The following is a 25081-nucleotide window of genomic DNA, read 5'->3' on the forward strand; positions in this document are numbered from 1 at the left end:
ACCCAAGTAAAAAGGCAGAGTAAACCAAAAACCGGCTGAGAGCACAACGAAACGGAAAAAAGTAGCACCATACAACATCTAAAGCAACAAATTCAATTACATGCACAAAACATAGCACCAGTAATTTAATATGGAAACAAATCCCAAACAGGAAATAATTATGCACATACAATAAAATAACACACACTGCCAAATACAATAAAACAGAATGACAAATGCGTTCAGCCACCTTGAACTGCGAGGAAGCATAGGGGCAGGGGCAGACAGAAAACTGGGGTACCCCATGTGTCATACCCCCGGCGACTGATCCCACATCCCCAGCGACTGATCCCACATCCCCGCTCAGCACTGTCTGCATTCTATCACAGAGGGAAGATTTCAGGTTAACCTTCCACAGCCCACCTAATGCTTCATATGACACAGAAGGATTGCATGGTCTCCGGTATCCAATGCCGCCAACAGATCCAACCAAACTAGCAGTGCAGCGTTGCCCTCTGTCAATCTGCATCTGCAGACAGTCTACCAGAGCCACCAGGGCCATCTGTTCCAAAATCAGGCCTGAATCCAGATTAAGAGTACCTCCACCAACTCAGCCAGAACACCTACTGGTAAGCTATGCAGATAATAACCACCAGGATCCCTACCCTCTTCCTGGTACGCACCACAAGGTACATACTGTCAATGTTAGCTCCTCTTTGCTCTGGGAACTTGCAGAAGGAGAGGGATTCATGGAAGACCATGGCCACCTCATTTCATTATCCTCATATTCTAGGTTGATTTAGGTAAGTTAGGAAAGAAAACATATCAGGTTTCTCTGGCTTGTTCATGAGATCAAATCCAGCCTTTGCTAGCTGAGCAATAGCATAATGCTGTCAGATTGAGAGGTGCAATAGATGCACATTTTATGTAACAATATGTTTCTTGCACAACTTCAGATGGCATAATGTGAGCCAACAGCAGCATGTTTTTGGGATGTTGGAGGTTCACATGATTGAGCTGGAGAAGAATGCAAGTTGAAATACTGTGCTACGCAAGTAAATGTCAAACCCTCATGTTCTCTCGTGTTCTGTTCAGTTTGCTTAATTTCTTTGGTAGTTAATTAGCCAGACATTAGATTATTTTGGTATATATAGAACTGGATACAGACAGATTTGTAGGGCATCATAATTTCAGCTTCAAAGAGCCAAACTTCAAGCAGCAGTGCCTAATTATATTGACACTGAATGAAGATATGGCAAATGGTCTGTCTGGCTGAATCTCTAGTCCACTGTGTTGTCAGCACAAAGATGTAGATACATCAGTTGCTGAAAATGGTTAAAGCAACTAAGAGAAGCATCTGGGAACCAGACCTTTCCTGTGGAAGCATGCCAAATGCGGCATTCTGTTTTCTTTTACTATAGTGAACGAAGCCGAAACAACTTACTCTCCCCCCTCCCCAAATTCAGACAAGCATCTACTCAGACAAAGAGAGGAAACAAATTTGAATTTTCTACGCCCATGAATTAATGACAATGTAGATGATGCAGAGGCTCGAATCCGTTGTTTTCATTATGCTGCTATCTCTGTAAACATTACGCCAAGTCACATTTGTCACAATTAGAGATATTTAGTTTAAAGGAACTGCTTTTAAATCAACTTTTTCCCTTCTGCTGGTAAATATGCATGGGGAGTATCACATGACATGTGAAGATTTTTCTGCTTCATATTATTAAGTCACATAATATTGCATTTGACAAATGGATCCAAAAGTAGGGTAACTTTTATTGTCATTTTTAATTATGCCTGCATGAGTTAGGGCATTTATATAAGAAAAACTATTTATGCTGCCATTCATTATAATACATTGTTTAGTGTAGGATTTACAGAATATAATGGAAATTTTAACTACCTGTTAAGCAAACCTGACTAAAACCCTATGGATTTGTAGATTCTAATGTGGAAAGAAAAGTTAAGCAATGGAGTCTTTCCTTTTCAAATGTGTGGTGCATAAATGGGTTCAAGGTATCTTCACTGATAGTAAAGGGGATGCCACCCCCTCACCAGTCATCAAAGTTTAAAAACAAAAGCAGGCTACCCTCAGGCAATGCAATTCAGGTATGCAGAACAATATAACTATCCAAAAGAGAGGGAGGCCCTTTCCCCCCACAGTGGCATGATGAGGATTAAATATGTTGCAGGAGTGTTGAAAGCAACTGGGAGTCAGTTAAAATGGGGGGGGGGGTGAACGAGAAAGATGAAGAAATTAGCCTGGTCAAGCCCCTAAAAGCTTATTGAATCATTTCTGAATAGCTTATTCCCCACCACCACTAGTGATTCCGCATAAACCATCAGCTTTCCCCTTCCAGTACAGTGATAGTGGCTAGGGAGCCGTCTGTGGCTTTTTGACATGCCACCCATAGCTCTTCTGAGCACCTTTACCCATGGCACCCACCCCAGGTTCCAGGAAGGTGGGCAGTTTTGAAACTGGGGATTTCATTATTATTAAAGGTAAAGCTAGCCCCCCATGACCCATGGGGTGATGTCACATCAAGGCGTTTACTAGGCAGACGCTATTTACGGGGTGGTTTGCCAGTGTCTTCTCCAGTCGTCTACACTTTACCCCCAGCAAGCTGGGTACTCATTTTATGGACCTCGGAAGGATGGAAGGCAGAGTCCACCTTCAGCTGGCTACCTGAAACTGACTTCCATCAGGATCGAACTCAGGCCGTGAACAGAGCTTGGACTGCAGTACCGCAGCTTGCCGCTCTGCGCCACGGGGCTCTTTTCCATTATGATTAGCCCAGAATAAAACTAACAGTTTAGTTTTGAACCACAACACAGCCTCTCCATCATGATTATATCAAGGTTGTGGAGGGGTTCTGTGTATGAGGCTGAATGAGATAAAGAAAGAGGCATGCTGCTGTTGAATGCAGCCCATGAAACAGATCTCCTTCCACATGGAAAGCTTAGTGCGCACGTAGAGTTTCTAATCGCCCGTCCTCCTGCAGAATTAGAGAAAAGTTTGAAGGAAACTGTTAACCTAGAGATGTGTTTCTCTGTATCTAATAGAGTTCTGGAGGACTCAAAAGCTTGCATCCTGTTTCATCTCGTAACTCTGGCTTGTAAGTTCTCCCCCTCACTCCAGATACACAAGGGCTGGCTGAGATTTAACAGCAGTGGGGAGAGACCGCCGCACATGCTGTGATAATTTGTGTGTGTATTTGTGGTGGTGCACGTGTCAGGGCCAAAATGAGCCAAGGCCTAATGCAAGTTAGCTGAAAGAGTGATCAAGCCTCTGTTCAAATCCAAAGGCTTATCGCACCTAGTCCAGGAAACGTGTGGAAAACACTTTAAAAGCGTTTGTCCTGGACGCGAGTTCCAATTTCCCCCCGCACTCTTGCCCATTCTAACGTCTCTGAAACGTCTGCTTTCAGAGCGCACCTCCAATAAAATAGCACGCACACAAGAGAGAGGGGGCGTGGAGGGAGCAACACATAATCGTGACATTGCTTGGGTTCCCCTCCACCTCCCCTCCTCGTCATTTTGGTGTTCCTGCGCAGGATCGTTGGTGCAACGGGACGATAGGACGATGGGCTCACGTTTTCCCCCCGATGCCTCTAATTCTCTCACGCACACAAACCGCACACAGAACTCGCTAATCAGATTGCATTGTAACCAACTAGTGAAACTAATTGGGGGGGGGTGTCCTAGAAGTTGGGTGGTTGGGAAAACAGAGGGGTCTTGCAGTCAATCGGGACCCAGAAGCAGAATAGGGAAAGTCCTTCTGCCTAGAGATTGGGGGGGGGGGTGCACTAGAAGTTATCATGGTTTAAATAAAAGGGTTTAAATGCAAGCGTACACTTTTATTTCTCCAATTACCAGAGGCTGCCAGGAATGCTCGCTGTGGTGTTTTGGAGGTTAAGAAAGGGTTTTTTTCCCTCCAAAAACATGAAATTCCCGTTGAGGCTAGGTAGAGAGCAGACAGTTCCCCAATGTGATCGGGGGAGGGCACAGCTGAAAGGAGCGTGCACAGCTGAAATGTCCCATCTGGGATCCTGCTCTCTTCCATCCCCTCCCCTTCGTCTCAACGAACAAGCCTCCCTTTGTCCCAACGATCCAAAAGCAGATGGCGATAAAAAAAATGGAGGATGCAAGCAAATAAAAGAGGAGTGACCACAAGATTTACCAGAGGGGGAGGTGAGGTGTGACCAGGAGGGGAGGAGTCAAAGGCAGCTGGGAAAAGTGGGCATGGGCAGAGGGAAGGGTCCTCAAAGCGTCTGAGAGTTATCGCACCCAAGGCTAGAACGTTATGGGAACGGGGTAAGTTTTTAAATCGTCATAAAACTGTTTTGGGATATTGCAGGCTTTATATGCTTCCAAAACGGTTTCATGACCAAAATGGGAAAATGTGGTGCGGGGGGGAAGGAATGTTCCGTGTTATAAAGGGTTATAAAGCAGGGTCAGCCCTGGTTAGTATTTGGATGGGAGACCACCAAGGAATACCAGGGTTGCTGTGCAGAGGAAGGCACTGGCAAACCACCTCTGTTAGTCTCTTGCCTTGAAAACCCCAAAAGGGGTCGCCATAAGTCGGCTGCGACTTGAAGGTACTTTACACATAAGGGTTCAGAAACGTTCCCTGGACTGGGTGCGATAAGCCTCCCAGTCTGACCCAGCAGGACTTTTTCCCAGAAGGGAGGGAAGGAGACAGAAAGCCCATCAGTAAGTTCATGTTTATCAAGTTCATACCAAGGAAATCCAACAGTGCCTGATTGCATTCCACTCATACACAGGCACACTTCCGTACATACCTATGCCAGCTTTAAATACAACTGATACAATTCAAATTGGAGAATCCCAACAGGTGATAAAGGAGTTTCTGCCCCGGCTGTGCCCTTTGCTGATTTTAGTCTTTTTAGACTCCCTTTGGGTCGTAGGCCCTGCTTGGTTTGCACTCTACTTCTTTCTAGGAAGAGGGTGGGAATCAGCCACAGCTGTGGAACCACAACTTCCTTGGGGAAATGGCCTTTTGTTTAGGACAGGCTGGTAAAAACTTCTCCTTCTCAGAAGGTTGTGGTGGGCTGACTCAGGAAACTTGATGTGGCCTGATCCATTGGTGTCTTCAACATCTTGGCCGGAGTTAGCCATGATGCCGCTGTGCCTGAGGTGGGAGAGGCAGCCATTCACATAATGTTCCCTTGACTTACTTGCAAACCAGAAAAGTATCTTCTGCTTTTGTATCTTGTGTTCAATGAAAGAATGGAACAGACTCTTTTTTGCATGGCCTTTGTGGACACCCCCCCCCACACACACACACACACACATTTGTGCCTTCAGCCTAGCATTCCATAAAACAAAGGTCAGTTAAGCTGGGTGCAAGCGAGCACTGCATCTTGCTTTTAAAAAGGCATAAATTCAAGTAGGATAATTCAAAAAGGCATAAATTCAGTAAGCCATCAGTTCAAAACTTGTTCTACATGGGACACACTGTAGTCATGTGGCTCTTTTGGTAGTTGAGAATGCGCAGAGCAAATACCAGTATTCTCATCACAAACCTTATGGTGGAATTCCTGTCACAAAGGCCATGGAGCCGCTTGTAGTCAAGGCTTGGGTTTCAGCATGGGTATGCAGAGAAAAACAAAGACACCCCCCCTCAAGAAATAATGTCTGATTAAATATTGTGAAATATTGTATGTTCATTTTGCTTTTATATTGAGAGCAGCTACAAGCCAGACAAAGGATGGGGAAAATTAGCCTGCTTAAGCTCCTTTACCATCTTTGGACTTCCTAATTGTTTATATTCCCCCTCGGCATACATGTAATTGCTTGCAGACTCCTGATTTGTTAACCCCCGATATATGTATAAACCCCATTTAGGCATTCTTCCAGATCCATTTGAGTTTATGGAATGCAGCATTGCATTTTACCCTGCAAACTTCATTTTGATTAAAACATGTTGAATTCCATTGTCAATGTTACCTTCAGGTTCAAGCTGAAATTCCATCTTCTCTAAGTGCCTCGAATACTTTTAAAAAACTTTTAAAAATCAAGTAGGCTTGATAATACCCAAGGTGTGAAAAATACCCAAGGTGTGAAAAATGTTGATCATAAATCCTAGTGAGCACCTGTTTTTGAGAAAAGCAGCTAAATTCATAGTCCATTTTCTTCATGGTTTCCTTCTGGTTTCTGCCTCCTTCATTTCTACAGATGGAGAGCTTTTTTTGTACTGAAGGAGCTTCTGCTGACCCAGTGAACATTAGTAAGTGTTAGGGCTCCAATGCCCATATGGCGCTTCCTTACCTACAGGACTCCCTCATTGATTTTGACGCAAGGAGCCGTGGCAGTGTGAATACTCCTGAGTTACTTCCTCCTTTGAAGTGCATGGGGAGACCTGTATATGCAGGAGTTCCAACAGAATGTCAGAGCATGAGTTGCAAATTAAACAAATCAGTAGTAATTGTATATAAATCAAGGTAATTAAGAAACGGGGACTAAAGTATTATTGGGTATGGCCTTTGTTATTCATGGCTTGGCTAATTTTACTCAGTAGTCAGGATATATATATAGGTTTGCTAGGTTTGCAACTACCTGCTTGTATAAGAAATAAACAGATCCTCTATCAGCTCCACGCTCAGTTCTCCTTTTTAAAGGCCATGTCGTGGTTATGGTTTGGGCAGTGCTGAAATGCATGCCACTTACTGGCACAGAACTGATGGCATGGGATATACTCTGCTTACATTTTAGCTATGGCAGCAAGGAGAAATGAGTGCAACTTACTTCCTTACTTGAGTAGATCCAGTGATCTGCTCAGGATCACAAAAAGGTGCATATAGATATATATTTGCACTTTTTTCATTAGTGTGTATGTATATACATTGATGAAAAATTGGTTGCAATGTCTATAAATCTTTGTAATGTGATATGAAGCAGACTGAAACCTTTCTTAAAGAGTGTTTTTACAGGCTGTTATATGACATTCCTCGTTATAATGGTATGCATGAAGATTCACAATATAATTATTTGCATATGTCCATGCTCATATTTATGACCTTTAGCTTCATTCAGAAAACTAACATTAAGGAACCCCTCTCAAGAGGGCATTAAAAAGGTCAAGACAAAAATCCAACCAATACTATATCTAATAGTTTACCTTTTTTTTTCTTTTAGAAAGGATCCTTAGTACTATAATACAGCATTATTAACTTAAATTGCCAAGGGTTTATTTACTTGTGTTTTTCTTTCCATCTAAAGATCTCAGGCAGGTTAAACAATTCCATTGTAAAATCAATGTAAAAGTCGTAAAATCCATCTACAAAAGCACAGGTGAATAAACAATTTAATGAGCACTGTTTCATCAAGTATTGCGTGGGAAGTTTTGTAATATTTCACATTCAGATCATCTTTGCCCTTGTGGCCAGGGTAAAATTGATACTCTGTTTCTTAAAAATACTGGAATACTAATTTTTTCTGTTTTTAGGAATTGCTAGATTTTACCTGTTTTATTACATTTATCGTATAATAATTTTCAAAGGGATGTCATTCCCTTTCTGATGCTAGACAGTGATCCTGATATAACACCTTATCAGATGCTAAATTCCTGTCTATCACATTTTCTTTTAGAAACTAATTTAGTACTCTTCTAGTCATTGCTCAAGATCTATTGATCAGAGTAGCTATGGAGAATAAACGACTATCCTAATTTCAAGCCAATGAAGGCCTTCCATAGAAGGACAGTCTTTAGTTTATTCTTGCATACTTGAAGAGACAATGCCAACCTCAGGAAGTTTTGGAATTTCATGGGAGGAGAGGTGGTGGTAAAAGCTTCCCATGGGTCAGTGCCAACTTAATTTCAGTTACAGCTGGTTCCTGCAGGAAAGTGCTGTGCGTGGACTTTGGGAGGCTGATACAGCCCCTCAGATATGTTCCACCTGATCCATTTAGGACTTTAAAAGACAAAAATGGCACCTTGAACTGAACCTGGGCACAGATTGGAAACCAGCACAATTAAATTAGTTGTGTGTGCCAGCAAGGACTTTTTCAAACACATTTTGCATCAACTGAAGTTTCTGAACAAATTCTTCAAGGGCAAACACCCACAAAGATCTGTCTGTGTGCCCCATTCAGGAAAACCCAGAGTCCATGGAAGTACACATTATGGCTCTTACTGATCACTGCATTAGGTGAAAATTCCTTTTCCGGATAGTTACAAGCACCTGGTGATATCTCAGACATCATTTCTTTTTTCTGTTGTGGTATCATCTTTTTGTATTTGTAGCCTTTGTAGAGTTCAGTCTGGAACAATTCTTTACGGTTCTGATGATCTGTCTCCAACACAAAACAATGATAAGGATAAAACGTATTGAATGGACAGTTGACCAAAGTCATCCCAGTTGTCAATATGTTTGTACACCTCTGCTCATAAAATATACTGCAGAGCTTGAAAAACTACAGAAAAGGGCAATCAAAATGATGAAAGGGTTGGAACACCTTCCCTCTGAGGAAGGCTAACAACCATTTAGGCTTGAAGGATAGAACGTAAGATGACTAAAGGAGGACATGATAGAGATTTATTCACAATGTGTAGAAAGCACAGCAGAGAACTTTTTCTTCCACTCTCATAATACAAGAGCTCAGGGTCATCCAAAGAAATTGATTAGCTGTAGATTCAGAACAAAGAAAAGAAAGTACTATTTCACGCAAGATGTGATAATAGCCACTATGTTAGATGGCTTTAAAAGGGGCTTATATAAATTCATGAAGGACAAGGTCTGTTAGTGGCTATTAGACAGGTAGTGAAAGGATATTTCTATGTTCATAGCTAGTGTGCTACTAAAAAACAGTTGGAGGTAGGGGAAGAAACAACAGATGCAAACAAGTGCTGGTTTTCCTGGGGCATCTGATGGTCTTGTTCGGAGAATAGCGTATTGGACTAAGGCGAACCTTTATAGTGATCCAGAACAGCTAGCCAGAGATCAAGTCAAGGGTCTCCAACCTTTTTGAGTCTGTTAGCACCTTTGGAATTCTGACACAGGGTGGCAGATGCAGCCACAAGATGGCTGCCACAGGAGGCCAAACCACAAACACATAGGAAGCCCAAGTGCAGGGGAGAAAAGGGATAATTACCCTAGGGAAGAGGGGTAAGAGAGAGTAAAACACACACTCCAGTGGCAGCTGCCACTGAACCAGTGTTGCTTTAATCTGCATAGCCAATCAGATCTTCAGTGACCAGTCAGAAGCGCTACTGTGCAAGAGCCTCACCTGCCCCCACTCACTTTCTGAAAACACTTGTTGGGCTTCAAGAAAGGTGTCAGCAGCCACAATGGGACCCACAGACACCATGTTGGAGACCTTTGGATTAAGGATTATGCTTGTTCTGGGTGGGGTTGTACTCTCTGTAAAGGGGCAGTCTTAGGGGTGCAACTAGATCTGTGCTTACAGAGGAAAGTTTAAATCTCTACTGCGGCAATAGTGCCTTTTAGCAATAGGTGGCCCTTGCTTGGAGCACACCCAGGGTGGTTGGGCAGCTTGGGACACACCCGACTGAGCCACAGGTTTCGGTGCATTCGCCCAGGCTGGTTGGGTGGCTTGGGGTATGTCTGCCCAGGCTGGCTGGCAAGTGGGTGTTTCAGGGCGCTCCTGCCATGTGCTCAGGCTGGCGGGTGGGCAGGCAGCTCAGAGCCCTTGGGCCCAGTTTTTGCTAATGCACCAACTGCCGGCCTTTCCTTGAAAAGTGAGATCTAGCCACAGTTATCCATGCTCTGATCTTATACGGGTTAAATTGCTGTTTTCAGCATAGGACCTCATTAGAAGACTGATTGGCCATGTCATTTGGTGCAGAATACAGAGATGATATCCTGTCTGTTTTAAAATAATTATGTTGGTTTCCAGTTCATTTCCAAACACCATTCATAATGCTGGTTCTTTATGTTTAAAGTTCTTAACAACCTGGCACTAAGTTATCCAAGGACTCCCTACTCCTGTGCAGACATGTTAAGCAGCTGAGATCTGTGATCAGAGGCTTCGCTCTGTATGCCATGAACATAAATCTCTCGCGTTGAAAGCGGGACTTAAAAGTGCTCAGTTTTGTCCAGATCATAACCTGTGAGCTTTTTGCTCATTTTCCACATGCGTATTTCCCCCCTAAAAAGCCCACCGTGTGCTTCTCATATTGTTGATTAAAAAAAAGAAAGAAATCCACATGTGTGTATGTGTGAAATTAAATATGTGTGTGTGTTTACTATTGTGGCATTCAATAACATGGGCTTATACAATTGCTATAAACTCCAAGCAACCTTCTGGAAGCATTTAAACTAATGCAAAATCCAGAATAGCTGCATTTCTCTAGAATTTGTTCTGTACATTACCCCTGGCTTTAATCTGTACAAACAGTTGTGCTGCCCCTTTAAGGAACAGGTGGTGTCCTAGTTTTATGGGGCTTGCTTTAAACATGTACTGCAGCAGAACTGAACAAAGGCATCATGTAAAGTTGTTTCATGGGTAAATAATTAATACATGGCATGTTTCGCCCTCTTAAAAAAATAATTATTTTCACCTCATCTGACCTATCTCAGCAGTCACCTTATTCTTGGCTTTGTTCAATTAACTTAGCTTTGCCTGCTGGACCAAATTATTTTCTTTAGGATACCTGGAAAAATTCTTTGGGAAGTGCCAGGAAATGTTTTATTCTAAGCCCTGCTGTTTGCACTTTTAAGAGATGTACTACCCTGCAGCGCCAGCGAGAGTTGAGACTAACCATGCCTGCTGATGGCTTAAGACATCCCTGGAAACTTTGCAGATATTTGACCACCCACAGAGAACAGTGGCATTCACTCTGAAGTTTAGTATTTCCTGAATCGCCTTTATTCTGTGTATTTCTCTTATCACTCCCCGTGAGTCTTCAGAAGTCAGAGAGAGAACCATAAGTGTGCAAATTTATATATTTCTGTATCTCTGTGTTCAGGCAGAAAATCAGGATAACTTGTAATGTACCTGTTACATTTGTGCCTGAAATAAAACCGTTGGTTATCACCAAGCTGCAGAAAGAGGAAAGTTTAGAGCTAATCCTACAGGATTACCTGGCAAGAACATGGCCAATAGAAACAATCAAAATTAGATTAAAATAATTAAATAAAACAATAGAAAATAATCAAGATGGCTTTCTTGGTGTTGAGAGATAGTCATTTTAAATGAGAAATGCATATTGAGGTGTGTGGAGGCAACACTGCCCAGACAATATAGAACTAAAAAGTAGTAAAAAGAGTTCCCTTTCCACAGGTCATAATCTGGATTTGTCCATTTGGAGCTCTTTTGGGATTAGAAAATGTGGTAAGCATATGAAAAGATACCAAAGCTCTTAGCCCAGGGCTTTCAGCTTGAGACCTTAAGTTAGCAAAGCCAGTGGATCCAGGCCTAGCCCAGGACATGGCATATTGGGCTAAAATGTATTTTTGTATTTTATAAGTTGCTTTGAGGTCCGCACTGGGGAGCAAAGCACGGTAAAACAAAAACAAGTTAGGAATTATATGATGGACAGGTCTAACAGCCTGTAGCTGAGCCTATTGGCCCATTGATTGCAGTCTTAGTTCCTCTTCGGTGCATTATAAAAACTTGCTCCAGAAGCAACTGTGTTAGGCCAATTTAGGCTGACTTAATTCTTCTGAGCCCTGTGGCCATTCTTGAGCATACTTTGTAGGTTGGGTGGCCCAGCAAATAACTTCTGAATGATTTATGTGTGAAAATGTAGAAAGAACTCCAGAGTTAAATGATAGTTTAAATGCTTTTAAATTACTTGGCACTGTGCAATAATGCTTTACAGAGTACAAGAGGACCAGAACCTGCCCTGAGGAGCATACATTTTAAAATTTCACATAGGACAACACAGGGAGAAAGGTGGCGATAAGCAAGGGAAGACCGTGCATTCGTTTAGTTAAATGTGATGCTTGGGGGTCCATTTCTCTCCAAAGCAAGAAGAGCAATGAAAGGTAATCCTAGCAGTTGTTTAGATTGCAACCTGACCACTACAGTAATCTTTTGAAGCTCTGCTTTGAGTGCCCTTGCCTTCTGAGATTAGACAGGTAGCAGCCTGGGAGAGGGCCTTCTTGGTTGTGGCACCAAAATTCTGGAATTCTGCCCACAGAGGCTTGTCCATCCCTTTTCTGTTGTTGTTGTCTTCCAGCAGGTGAAGTCTTTTTGTTCCTTCTAGTGTTCTCTCAGTGATCCCTCCTTCCTGCGCAGTTTTCAGTTGTTGTTTTTGTGTGTGCGTTGTAGCTTGGTTTTAATTGTTTTAATGATTGTTTTTGTTTGGTTTTAATGGCTTTTAAAACTTGTTTTTATTTACTTATATTTTTAATCAGCTGCCTTGGTGACCCTGTTGAGGGCAGAAAGGCAAGGTATACATTTTGTAAACAAATATTTGGAATTCATTAACTTTGCTATAGAGGATATTGCATGGATTTCTGAAGCATAGCTGGGTAAGGATAAAGGTAAGAAGAAAGACCGTGGATTTCTGATTTCAGAGAATGGTTATTTAAGAATTAGCCAAGATGATAGTTAAAGAATAGCTGTTGTCCAAGAAAGGCAGTACAAAATTCTGAAACTAGAGTTATTTTTGCTCAGTCTCCACAGGATTCTTGAAAACTTCTATGCTTACTAAGTTTCAGCCTTGCCCAGTTTGGCTTTATTAGGCCAGTTGGGAGAAGCTGTAACCAATATTGGTTCTCACCCCTTAATCTTTTGCCTGTGTTACCCAAGGAGGGGTTCTTAGAAATATCACAAGTGCAATTTAGAAAAGCATTTTCATTCACTGCTCAGCTTGGGAGCAAGTGCCATTTCTCCCACCAAGGGTGGCATAAAAAGGGGGAATTGTGGTACAGAATTAGGGACCAGCAGCCTTTTCCCACGGTAGGCCAGATCATCATCTGAATGATTAAACACACCTCCTCTCCACTTTCATGCCTCACCTTTTGGAGAGCTGTTTTGCTCATCTGATTCCTTTCAGCATTGGGTGGCAAGCCATGCCCAACCAGCAGGAGTCCTCAAACTTTCATGAGTTTTCCTTCATCTTGTACCACTTCTGGTGCTCTTTGGTTGCCTTCAGATGGTGGGCTTCATCAGATGGTGGGCATCCACTTCTCATTTTGCCTCGTCGCTGTGGGCCATTGATAGACAGCTCAGTCCCTTCACCCTAACAGCAGGCAACCCACGTGACCCACAGTGCCAAGGCAAGAGAACTGACCTTTGCCAAGATGACATGGAAGAATATCAGGCAGAGGTATCACTATCCAGCGAGGCTGCTAAGGCAACCAAAGCTAAACTCTTACAAAGTGAGGGGATCCTGAAAAAGTTTGGGGAGCCCTGTGTGTACACCTGCTCACCAGTATTAAAAGAGGGATGGGGACTGGATAAGGAGGATGCATTTTAGCTCTTGTCCAAAGGGTGCAGGAATGAGAACAGAGCTAAGAGATCACCCCCCTTCCCCCAATTCCATATGACATTGACTGTGATATCCTCTTGCAACAGAAAATCTTTCATGGTTTTGAAATTCTCTTAAAGGCTCTGGTAGCAATTCTTTTTTACATTTCCTGCTTGGTACAGTGATGAGTACCTTCCAAATTCTTCCTACATTCTAGACTGTGGTTAGTTTTAAAACAATAATGACTAACTTGGAAGGTTTTCAGATCAGAACTGAACTTTCACAAAGCAAGCATTTTAGCCTACCACAAGCATGCAACTCTTGGCAAATAAGTATTTCTGACAAAACCCAGTTTTTTAAAAAGCGTAGCAATTTCGACGGATCAAAATGTACCCCAGTGGCTTCTTTGAACATTATGTGGTTGGAATAATAACGTCACTTGTCGAAGAGTTCCATGGTGCAGCTTGAAAGGCATACAAATACAAGCTGCTTGTTTGCAAGCAGCTTCCAGATTTGCAATATGATTGCTATGGAAACCACATAATGAAAACCTTATAACCATCTGTGTGGTTTGATGGATTTTATTGCATAGCTCAGCTGTTTATGTTTACTGTTATTAAAGTATTGAGTAGAATATATTAACCCACAAACTGTTGTTATCTGAGATATTAATTAATATTGCACAATGATATTGTGTCTCTTAACTAATCTGGAACAATGGAGTGCTAGATACTAACCGTGCTATTAATAAGGGCTAATGAAGACATCTTAATGATGAATGCTAAAATGTTGGAAGGCAGGTTGGGGTGGAATTGCTGGCTTTACATACGTTATCTTTGGGATAACCCATTTTGTGGCAGAAGCATTTTACGGAAAGCCTATCTTCTGCCTGTTTTTTATATTAATCTAGTCTGTATCCCTTCAGGACATCTAAAGCAATAAGAAATAAACAGTATGCTTTTAAAAAATAAATAATCATAATGGAGCATTAATTTCAGGTGCCAGTGCATGATTAGCAAGTTGGATGTGGTAAATTTGGTTTGAAATTTCCTTTCGACCATGAGGCTCAGCAGATGGCTTTGGACAAGTCACTATGGCAGCATTCGTGTGTGTGTGTGTGTGTGTGTGTGCTTCAAAACCTCACTGCTTGGGAAGCAGTCAGTCTTCAGTTGCTGTGACACCTGAGCTCTGGGTCCCTGTGTAAATGGTATTCCTCCCCACAAAGTGGGGTTCTAAACTGGGATTACACTGTGGTGTAGAATCCTGGTTTGCGTGGAAGAAATGAGCTGCAGTTTGTTTGCCTGTGTTACTCGTGATTAGATACTGTATGTAAAGGATCGAGCCGCTGTGGGTGAGAAACGTAGAGAGACCCAGCTGTCAGCAATAAATGAGAGAAATGGGGACAGCTTTTTTTTTTCTTTGCTTGATGGGCAGCAGAAGAGAACACTGGGTTTTGGGGATCTATTTAGGGTGGGAAAATTTAACGTGGGGCAGTAAAGCTGTGGAAGTGGGTACAAGTTGCTGTGCTTACTTCATATTTATTTATTTTATTTATACCTGGCCCTTCTTCCCAGCGGGGGGACCCAACGCGGCTGACATCGTTCTCCCCCATTTTATCCTCGCAACAACCCTGCGAGGTAGGTTAGGCTGAGAGGGTGTGACTGGCCCAAGGTCATCCAGCAAGCTTCCATGGTAGAGTGGGGATTCGAACCTGGGTCAAACAGATCCTAGACCAACACTCTAACCACTATACCACACTTTGTATAGCTATGTTAGAGCTTTGCATAGAAATGTCTCACTCTCATCCTACTTGCATTCCATGGCCATCAGCCTTCACTGCTTACAGGGTTATTTTCCCCTCTCTACATCTCAGTATGTGAATCTGTTTGCACATGAGGTTACACTCCATGCATCTGAAGTGGTTTCCACACCATTCTAGTTTATTCCACAATAAATCTGTTCGTCTCTTAAGGTGACGCAAGGCACTATACTCTTTTTATGTTATCTTTATCTAACCACTGTGAAAATCTAGATTATAAAAGTCCTTGAGACATCGACATGTCCCTTTCTGTTTTATGCATGCATACTGCTTCTGTTACTTTGTAAAACACCGTGAACACTGATGCTGCCGTACAAGAATTGGAGAAAATCCTCGGCTATGCCAATTCTAAAGGCACAGACCTTTGGAAAGATTGTAGGTCAGTGTGAGGCCTTGAGAAAAGAAGATCGGAGTATTTGGGGTGCTTAGCATTCTCACTTAATTAAAGCTAAACTCAAAATATTGCACAGTTTATTCTTTCTAGTCCTGGGGGCAGGAAACTGGTGAGAACTGACGGTGGTAATACATTGACTGCCTTGATGCATTTAGCAGCTGCACTTTATTTTGTCTTTTTCTGCATATTTAGAAATAATTGTTCAGTATAATGTAATGAGAAATGTAATGCTGAGCCACAGGGTGAGACTGCCTCTGGATGCCCCAACACACACACACACACACACACACACACACACACACACACACACACACACTTCTTTCCCATGTATGTATGAGCCCATTTTACCTGTCTAGAACCCCTGTCTTGTATGCTAAGCATACAAGTGGTCTTCTCCAGATCTACTCTGTGAGCATCATCCAAATTCTATACCCTGTCCCCAGCAAAACCTTGAACAATTTACCATTGTATTTGTTTCAAAAGGGTCTAACTACTGTTGCCTGCACTGATTTTATCCCTACCAGCTTTCTTCATGTTGCCAATGGGCCATTTACTCTGTGTCAGCTAAACTCCAGCTAGTCCCTAATTGAGGTAACAGCATTTGGTAGCTGACTCCATTTTTCACCCTCTGTCAACTCAGGGACAATAGCCTCTCCCTTGAATCAATGCCTAATAGCTGTGATTGAATGGGAAAATGGGGGAAAAATGAATACGGGTGACAATGATTGTGGTGACTAACAGCCCATTCCAGCTCTTAGCTGGAAAGAGCTCAGGAGGAGCACAAGTGCCTGTGCCGGTGTCCGGGCTGCTTGCTCCGGCGCACGAACCACTTGTGCCGACATGAGAGGCAGGGATGCCGGCGTTGTGCGCTCATGCTGGCCTCCCTCCACTGCCACGGCTGTGTGGCCCAGGGATGCTGGCTTGGCCTCCCGCCAGCGTCCCACTGGCGCAAAGCCCCACGCCGGCATCCCAAGGGGTGGAGCTGCCAGTAGGCAGCTTCCTGACCCCTTTCAAGCCAGGAACGCCCCCCTCTGAAACAGCCTCGCTGGTGGCAGGTTTGGCTTGGACGGAGAACCAGCCTTGTGTGGTGAGCAAAACGATCAGGTGTGCCATTGTTTGGTATGTATGCCAGGGTTTAAAATCTCCTTGAGATTTGAAGTAGATGAAGTATTTCTGAGTGAAGGAAGTATGCTTATTCCTAAATACCTGGATACGTGGCTTACACATCTCTGTATCCAGTTATGCCTTTTATGTAGGTGGAAACTGGAATGTAGGGACCTAGTACCGTATTCTGTAATGGCCTCAAGGATTGATATTGCAACACTGTCTAGATGGGCTGCCCTTGAAGAGTAGTTCTGGTTGGGGGTGGCGGTTGATAGAAGTTGTCCCACCAAGGATGCTGAATGCCAGGGAGGTGCAGCACTCATCTAGGAGTTTCCTATGGGATCGGGACCTCCCATGCGAGTTCGCCATTTTCACCTGTATTTGACATGGAGTGGGGTGCCATCACAGTAACAACATTGCTTGAATAATGCATGGATTGGGCCCAAGCAATGCAAATGATGGGTGGGTTCCCCAGTGTGCCACCGACTCTGACCATGTGAGGATGAATTTAAATTAAATGGTGGTGATATGTCAGCATCCACATGTTTCTGCCTACTCCGTGGGACTCTGCTCCACTGCCCTGTTTCATGAGAGCTTTTCAGTCATGGTAACCCAATTCTGGGGCAACATCCGCCTTTATGTGCATTTGGCACTTGATTTGTGGTCCCTCAAGCATCTTGTAAAGGCTTACTTACTCTCCCAGGTGTATCACAATGGGTAGCTATGTTTGTCTGTTTGCAGCAGTAGAAAAGAGCAAGAGTCCAGTAGCACCTTAAAGACTAACAACATTTCTGGCAGGGTATGAGCTTATGTGAGTCACAGCTCACTTCTTCAGATAACATGCTTTCCTCCCATGTTGCTAATGTTCCCCCCTTCTTTTCGAAGCCTTGTTTTATTTATCTATTCTCTGCTAAATTTTTTTAGCTCTGCTGATTTTCTATTTTAATGGATACATCTATTTTGATTTTTTTGTTTATCACTGATTCTATTTGTTTTGTAGATGGGGTGTGGGATTTTAAGTGTGGGTATTATGGTATTTTAATTGGGGGTCTTTAAATGATTAGTTAACTACCTCGGGAATTGGTTTCTGGTTGAGGGAGCAGCATATGCATCTTACAGAATAAACATGTGAAAACACTGCAGAAAATAAATGTTGTGAGGATCTTAGTATATTAAGAAACTAACATGAGAATGAATGCATTCAATTGGAAGACATCATAATGACCCAACAATCCCCTTGAAGAACTAAGGTGGGCTCATTAGCAGATCAAAACCGAGGAAGTTTTTTAGAGGAGGAAATTTTCAACCTTCTCTATGGCCATATGTGTGTGAAATACTTGGTCTGTCTTTCAGGCACAATTTGCACTGTTAATTGCCCTCTGTATTTTCTAAAGTGTTCTGGGTTATAAGCCTTGTTGTCTACATGCTTTCCTCAATGTATTCTTTGTGTCTGCAGAAGAAGAAGAAGCCAAAGTGCCAGTGAAGAGTGAAGAACGAAAGAAATTGAGCCAGGAGAATGTTGCCCCTGTTTCAGGTACTTGGCATTCTTTGCCTTTTATTTTGTCTCCATAGCTTTACCCATGTCTTCCATCTCCCTAGCACAAATAAAAGGCTACGTTCCAGAAAGTGCATATATGTATAATATACATTTCAACTGATTTCTTACAGTAGCAAAAAAGAAGGGGCAGGAGGGGGGCTGTTGAGCGCCATTTAGGATGCATGAAAACCACTTGAGAAGGATTTATAAAGTAAGCCAATTTATACAAGGTATTCCTTCCTGAATTACTTTGTAATGACTCAATTAGCTTTCATTTCTTCACAAAGGAGATTTAGCTGCATAAATTAGCTTATCATCATTGAGGAAGTGTCACTGCTAAAGGACAGTTTATAGATACAACATGCAGTTGCTGTCAAACCCATAAGAATGTAATATAGACATCTGTGTATACTTTGTGCTTGAGCAGAACAGACTTCTGTCATTCAGAGCCTAACAGGGGACAACAAGTTGCCCAGGGGACCAGCAATGTAGACGTCTCTGAAAAGGTCATCTTGACACAGGCTCTGACAATCGACCCACAGCTCTGTCTTCTTTGATAAAAATCAGATAAACTTAAGACCACTAATTGATCTGCAGCCTGTTTAAATGTTGGCCATGCATATCTTCATTGCATATTATTATACCGCAGAAAGCAAATGAACTGGGTTGAGAAATGCCAGCATCCGGTGATAGCAGAATGGAAAAGTGACAGCAGCATAAAAATCAGAGTGGGACCGCCATGCCCAAGGAGTGTCTCCTCTTGCCTTGCCTTGGCAGCTTGCCTGTGCTAATTAATAGTGAGTTTAGAAGGAGAGGCCCAAACATCGCTTATGAAGCCCTGTGGTAGGGATGATTGAGGAACTTTGTTCTTTGTACCCTTTTGGCTAAGGTTTTGGCTTAGCAAACCAACTCTTGTCCCTTATCAGCTCCTCTTTGCAACTCAGACACCTCCTATGTGAGATGTGCCCTGCTGCAACGTGGCCATGTGAAGAAATGAACCTTGGGTTATCTTTCCCGTCATATTTGCTCCACATCATTCTTCCACTGCTGTCAGAGAAAGGGTGGACGAGGAGTGTGTTCAGGAAGTGTCTTTGCTATGCCCTTCCTCTCCTAGCATGTGGAAAGGAAGCAGGCCTGATTTCCGGACTCTCACAGGAAACTATCTGAACAGGTTGTTGGTAGACAGTTTGGATTTGTGTTCGCTACAAAGGAAACAAAGATTTGAGTCATCGGATGTTGCCAGCAGAATGGAGTACTACAAAACAGGCATTAAATTACATGTCTCTGGGTAGTCATGGTAACTGAATGATTGAGGCCTTTAGGTAACTAGAGGTGTGCCCACCTTTCTATACAATGTAGGTCAGCCCCATTTCAAGGACATCGAACATGGCCATCCTCCACTTTTTAAACAAAACTGTAACTAAAAAAATCTCTGTTACACCTTAACCATTAGTTAAGTCTGCCCAACAGCTACAATTGTATATAGTTTATTCCTGAACACCAAAGCCTTTCTTTCCCCCCACATGAAAATAAAATTCTGGGTTCCCCCCGCCACACACACACACACACACACACACACACACACACACACACACTATTCCTTGGTATATACGAGCTTATAGGTTAAATACCAAGGCAGGGGAGAGGGCAAGGGTGTCTTCACAATATGCTAGAGGCAGGTGAAATCAGCATCAATTATTTTCCTCCTGTGTGGCTTAACATACAGTAAATTACTAACATTAACAGGCCAGTTCATAAAATCTTCAGCCTCTCTGTGTTACTTAAGTTTACCTGGTGACAGGCGAAGTGGTATGGGGGTTAGTCCTCTAAAATGCACAATCCTCTAAAATTCAAGCTACCAGTTAGAGGACAGTGACGTTTTATCAAGTGTGGGCTCTTCCATCCCAAACAGAAAAGGCCTTAGGGTGAAGCTCACACACACCTAGAATAGGCACCGAGAGATAACAAGACCCATACCAACCACACACAGAACACCACAGTAGACTTACAAACTATGTAGAAGGAGAAGAGTTGGTTTTTATATGCCAACTTTCTCTACCACTTAAGGGAGACTCAAACCAGCTTACAATCACCTTCCCTTCCCCACCCCACAACAGACACCCTGTGAGGTGGGTGAGGCTGAGAGAGCATGACTAGCCCAAGGTCACCCAGCTGGCTTTGTGTGTAGGAGTGGGGAACCAATCCAGTTCACCAGATTAGCCTCCACCGCTCATGTGTAGGAGTGGGGAATTGAACCCGGTTCCCCAGATCAGAGTCCACCGCTCCAAACCACCGCTCTTAACCACTACACCATGCTGGTTTAAACAGATAAATACATTTAACTGATATTGAGCAGGGTGCAGGCTTGTGTTCTGCCACTGGTTGCACGATGACATGAGGGAAAGAGGCAGATGCAGTTCTTATTCTGATGTCCCTCCCATTTTGGGGGTGAAGGAAGAAGGTAGCATTTTATTTATTTTTGTATTTAGAAAATTTATCTGACACCTCCCCATGGAACCTGCCTGAGACACCTTACAAAAAATATATAATTTTAAAAACCTCTGCAAGGACATAAAAAACTGACCAGCTTAAAATGAGTATTAGAGTTTTCTTGAGTCTTTCCTGCACAGTTGAGCGTTACAAAGACCTGCGGAGATCTCCCTTTTATTGCTTGGGAGATTTGGAATGGGGCCACAAAGTTTACTATAAAAGGAAATATATTACTATTACCAAACATTACTCCTTTCACATAAATGCTCTGCTAAGCAATAATTCACAAGCAGCTTATAGCCCTTAAGCTCTTTATGAAGCATGAGCATGTTGTTTAAAATAAATCTCAGTAGTCTCAGAAGTCTAACTTTTAAAGTGTGTTTCTAGAGTTCGTAGAGGTATGTAATTTGAAATGTGGTCCTGGTATGACCTGGAGAGTCAAACTAGAATGCAATCAGTTTCTTGCAAATCAAGTTCTCTTTAGTGGCTCTCATGATTTCTTCCAGACAGCATGGCATAGCAGTTAGTGTCAGATGAAGGTCTGGAGATCTGGATTTGAATCCCTACTCTCCTTCTGAGTGACCATGAGGCAGTCACATAATCTCAACCTAGCCTACCTCACAGGTTGTTGTGAGGATAAAATGGAGGAGAGGAGAATGATATAAGCTGCTTTGAAACTCCATGGGGGAGAAAGGCGGGATATAAATGAAATAAATAGATCTGTATATGGGTTTGCTGCCCGGATATTGCTAACAGGAAGACCAGCAGCGAGGAGGGATATGACCCAATTGGACTAACATTGTATTCATTGTAGTGTGTGACTGTATTGACTTCTCTGTTCAAGAAATAGTTTTCCATTGCTGAGCCTTAAAAAAAAAAATGGAAACTTTAGTCTCTCTCTGCAGTGAGAGGATTCACATATCCTTACAATTTTTAACTGTCACATCAGCAGTTGCACAAATATTTCATAATGGCTATTTGTTCTCCAGCTGTGGTCTGGCCTTCATGCAAATCCTATGCAAACTATCGCCGCTGCTTCTAAGTAACATACAACCAAGCTCTTGCTTGTAATCTAGCACTGCGCAGAAAAAAGTGATCTGACCTATTGTAAAATATTTGTCATAAATGTTTATGGGCTGACCTATAAATTTACATAGGCTTCATAAAATAGCCTTGAAATAAGGCACCATAATAGTGATCCCCCAACACGAAATATAGTTCAAGCAATGGTTCTAACATTTCAGCATTTCAGTGACCTCTGATCTTCCCTGGACAGGTAAACATGTAATACTAGAAGTTTTTCTATGTAGTTATGTAGGGCAGCGAGTGGAGAAAAGAGAATTTCTGCCTTACCAGAGATCACATGACATGAACAACTTCTAACTTTACTTAAGAATGTAAGATGTTTTTCACATTAGACGTTTATTTTCCCCCCAGCAAAAAATATGCATGGGAATTTTCTATCTGTATACCCACGTACCTTGAGCAATTAACAGTGCAGTCCCATGCAGAGTTATCTCAGTTTAAGCCTGATGAAATCTTTGATTTAGACTGGAGTAACTCTGCATAAGGTTGCACTGTAACTGACACATTTTAACACCAGTCATTACAAACTTTTTCATCTGGAGCTTGGGGATGGATAGCAGAAAGCATCGTTCTGATTCTGATGTGCTTTATAGCACAATTCTATGCACGTTTACTCAGAAATAAGTTCCCCTTTCTTTAAATGGCTCACTCCCCTGCATGGGGCTGCTGCCTTACTTTGATATCTAAGCATCTGGGTCTTGTAACAATTAAAGCTTAGTAGTTAGCCACCCAGCCGCCTCACCACACACACAACTCAGTGGGACAGTCCTATTTTCCTCGTCTTTTTTGGAAACCCTCCACTTAAAATTAAGATGGTCAAGAGCAGCTTTCAGACCTTAATGGGCGGAATGCTTACAGTCTCTACAGCAGTAAGGATGTTCATGGAATAAATTGAAGAGAGATGAATGCAGGGTTTTTTTAGTTCAGTTTAAGCTTTCAACACACCATTTGGAAAATGGCATTAAAGCTGCTTACAGCAATTAGATTTTTCATAAATGCCAGTCTGAATATCAAACCATATATTTTAAAATTATTAAACACCAGTTATTGTAAATTTGTCTGTCTGTCTGTCTATCTATCTATCTCTACTTGCAGTGAGGCATGTTTCTTGGTTCTGCATGCATAATCAAACTTCACAAGCAAGCAAAACCATTTTTGCTCCCTCCCTTTAATTTTTGCATTAACCAGGGAACATTTTCTAGAGTTGAGGCTGCTGAAGCCTATCACTTTATTAAAGCACCTATTTTTATGATGGAATGTTAAAATAGAGCAGAATCACCTGCCGTTTCCTTTGCTATGACTTCCTGATGTTAAAAAAAAAATTGTAATTAATTTTGGTTGCTATTTCCCAGTTCCCCAAATCCGGGTAGCCTAACTTGCATATTATGCAAATTGGTTTCAAGGCCTATAAACCAAGCATATTTAGTATGGACATTTCCCACCAATTGCATTGTGTTTGTAACTTGCACATCATAAAAATTGGAGAAGGCGCAACGAAGAGATATCTGCCCATTGGCTTATGCCAGACCAGATTGATTTTTCTTGCATATTCTGCCTGTCTTTCTTCTCTGGGTCAGAAATTGCTGCAAAGTATGTTGGGATGAGATGTGGCAGGTTGCCGTGTTCCACTGCACCTGCTTTTGATGCTTCAACAGTACATAGTTCTGCATCTGCTCCCCAATTATATGAAAGTAAAAAGAAATTGCAGGCGGGTAGTTAAGAGATCCTTGCTTCTCTCAAGTCTTCACCCCTTGACAGTTGTATGGTGAAAAGGCCCCTCTTTTTAGCTTTTACAGTTTAGCCTTGATTAGGAAGTCAACTGATGGTCTCATAATCAGCCAAAGTAATATTTAGGGTGCAGTCCCAAGCATAATCACTTCTGAGTAGTCACGCATATCTCAATAGTGTTTAAAAATAATTACAAATCAGTCATCTTGACTGAGGTTTTTTAAGGGCCAAGTTGTTCCTCTTCAAAGGGCCAAAGCAGACCTGTCTTTTTCTGACCATGTCCAGACCTCTGAAGCGCTTCTATAAAAATTTAAATAGCAGGTGGTCAGGACCATATTTAGGATTCAGACTTGGGGTGGCGTTCTTAGCCTTTTCTCCGTGCCATTTTCACAGCCTTACACATCTGCTATTTGCCCCACTGGAGCAAACATACCAATAACATACCGAGTGCTTTATCCCAGAGTGGGGTAAATTGCCTAATGGCATCTCGTAGAGAAACAAACACTTTGCCCAAAGAGGAAAAGAGTGAATCTTTACTGCATAACGAAGGCTTTAAAGCTGTTTGAGCTCATTCTTCTGCACAAATCTCACTTAGTGGACTGAATACCTGGAGGAAGTAAGGACCTATCACAAATCAGCCAAGTTCATAAAGTATGTTGCAATATCCTCTGATGGGTCTACTCTGTACTAGAATATCATCATTTTGATTGCTGGCTGGAAGTAAAAGAAGTAAAAGAAACAAAATCAACTGAGTAATTATTGTCACATGTATCCGCTGTTATAGCACATGTCTGTGCACTAAAGTATTATCAGGGAGCAATGCATTTCTATTGAGGATTGTTCACAGTGGGTAGCCGTGTTAGTCTGTTTGCAGTAGTCAAAAAGGGCAAGAGTCCAGTAGCACCTTAATTGGGGATTGTGTTTTGAAAGCAAATGCATGTACACTTTGCTGCCACATGGAGGTTAGCCCCTTCGGAATAGATGGATGGCACTGACCTGAGAAATGTCATTGTGTCTTTGAGCAAGCTGATCTGCAAAAATCAGCAGGTAGTGTCTACAGATCAAGCTGCACAGTGGAAGAGGCTAATAAAAAAAGTTGGCTGCCTGATTGCATAAGGCTGCATTGCATGTGTGTTGGTCTCTCTGCAATTGTGATGGCAAGACAGCCAGATTCAAAGTAGAATTGGAACATTTTCCCCCTCATTCATATAGCTCCCTGCTCATTCATGGCCACTTCTCAGGCATCAATAGAGACTCTGCTACCCTCGGTGGGCAGGCTGAGGTAAAGGTGGTCAGAACACCAGATCACAGTACACCTGTTCAGGCGAAGAAGCATTCCTGTCACAAATGTAAGATACATCAGGTACCAGATGTTTCATCAACAAATGGCAATCCAGATGCATGTCATCTTTGATGCTTGCGTTCATTGAAAGCTAGCATACCTATTCTCTCTAGTATCAGAGCAGCATGCCAATTATATTAGGTGCTTTGGAACACAGGCAGGACAATGCTGCTGCAGTCATCTTGTTTGTGGGC

General features: G+C 42.4%; 1 protein-coding gene across 1 annotated transcript in view; it reads left to right on the forward strand.

Annotated features, from left to right (window-relative positions):
* SKAP2 (src kinase associated phosphoprotein 2) overlaps positions 1 to 25081 on the forward strand; it is a 125450-nt gene that overhangs the window by 83120 nt on the left and 17249 nt on the right. The window contains exon 10 of the mRNA XM_056857484.1: positions 18161 to 18238. Within this exon, the coding sequence (XP_056713462.1) occupies positions 18161 to 18238 (78 nt within the window). The remainder of the gene's footprint in view (positions 1 to 18160; positions 18239 to 25081) is intronic.

The sequence above is a fragment of the Euleptes europaea genome, chromosome 11 (assembly GCF_029931775.1).
Source record: "Euleptes europaea isolate rEulEur1 chromosome 11, rEulEur1.hap1, whole genome shotgun sequence".
Classification (NCBI taxonomy): Eukaryota; Metazoa; Chordata; class Lepidosauria; order Squamata; family Sphaerodactylidae; genus Euleptes; species Euleptes europaea.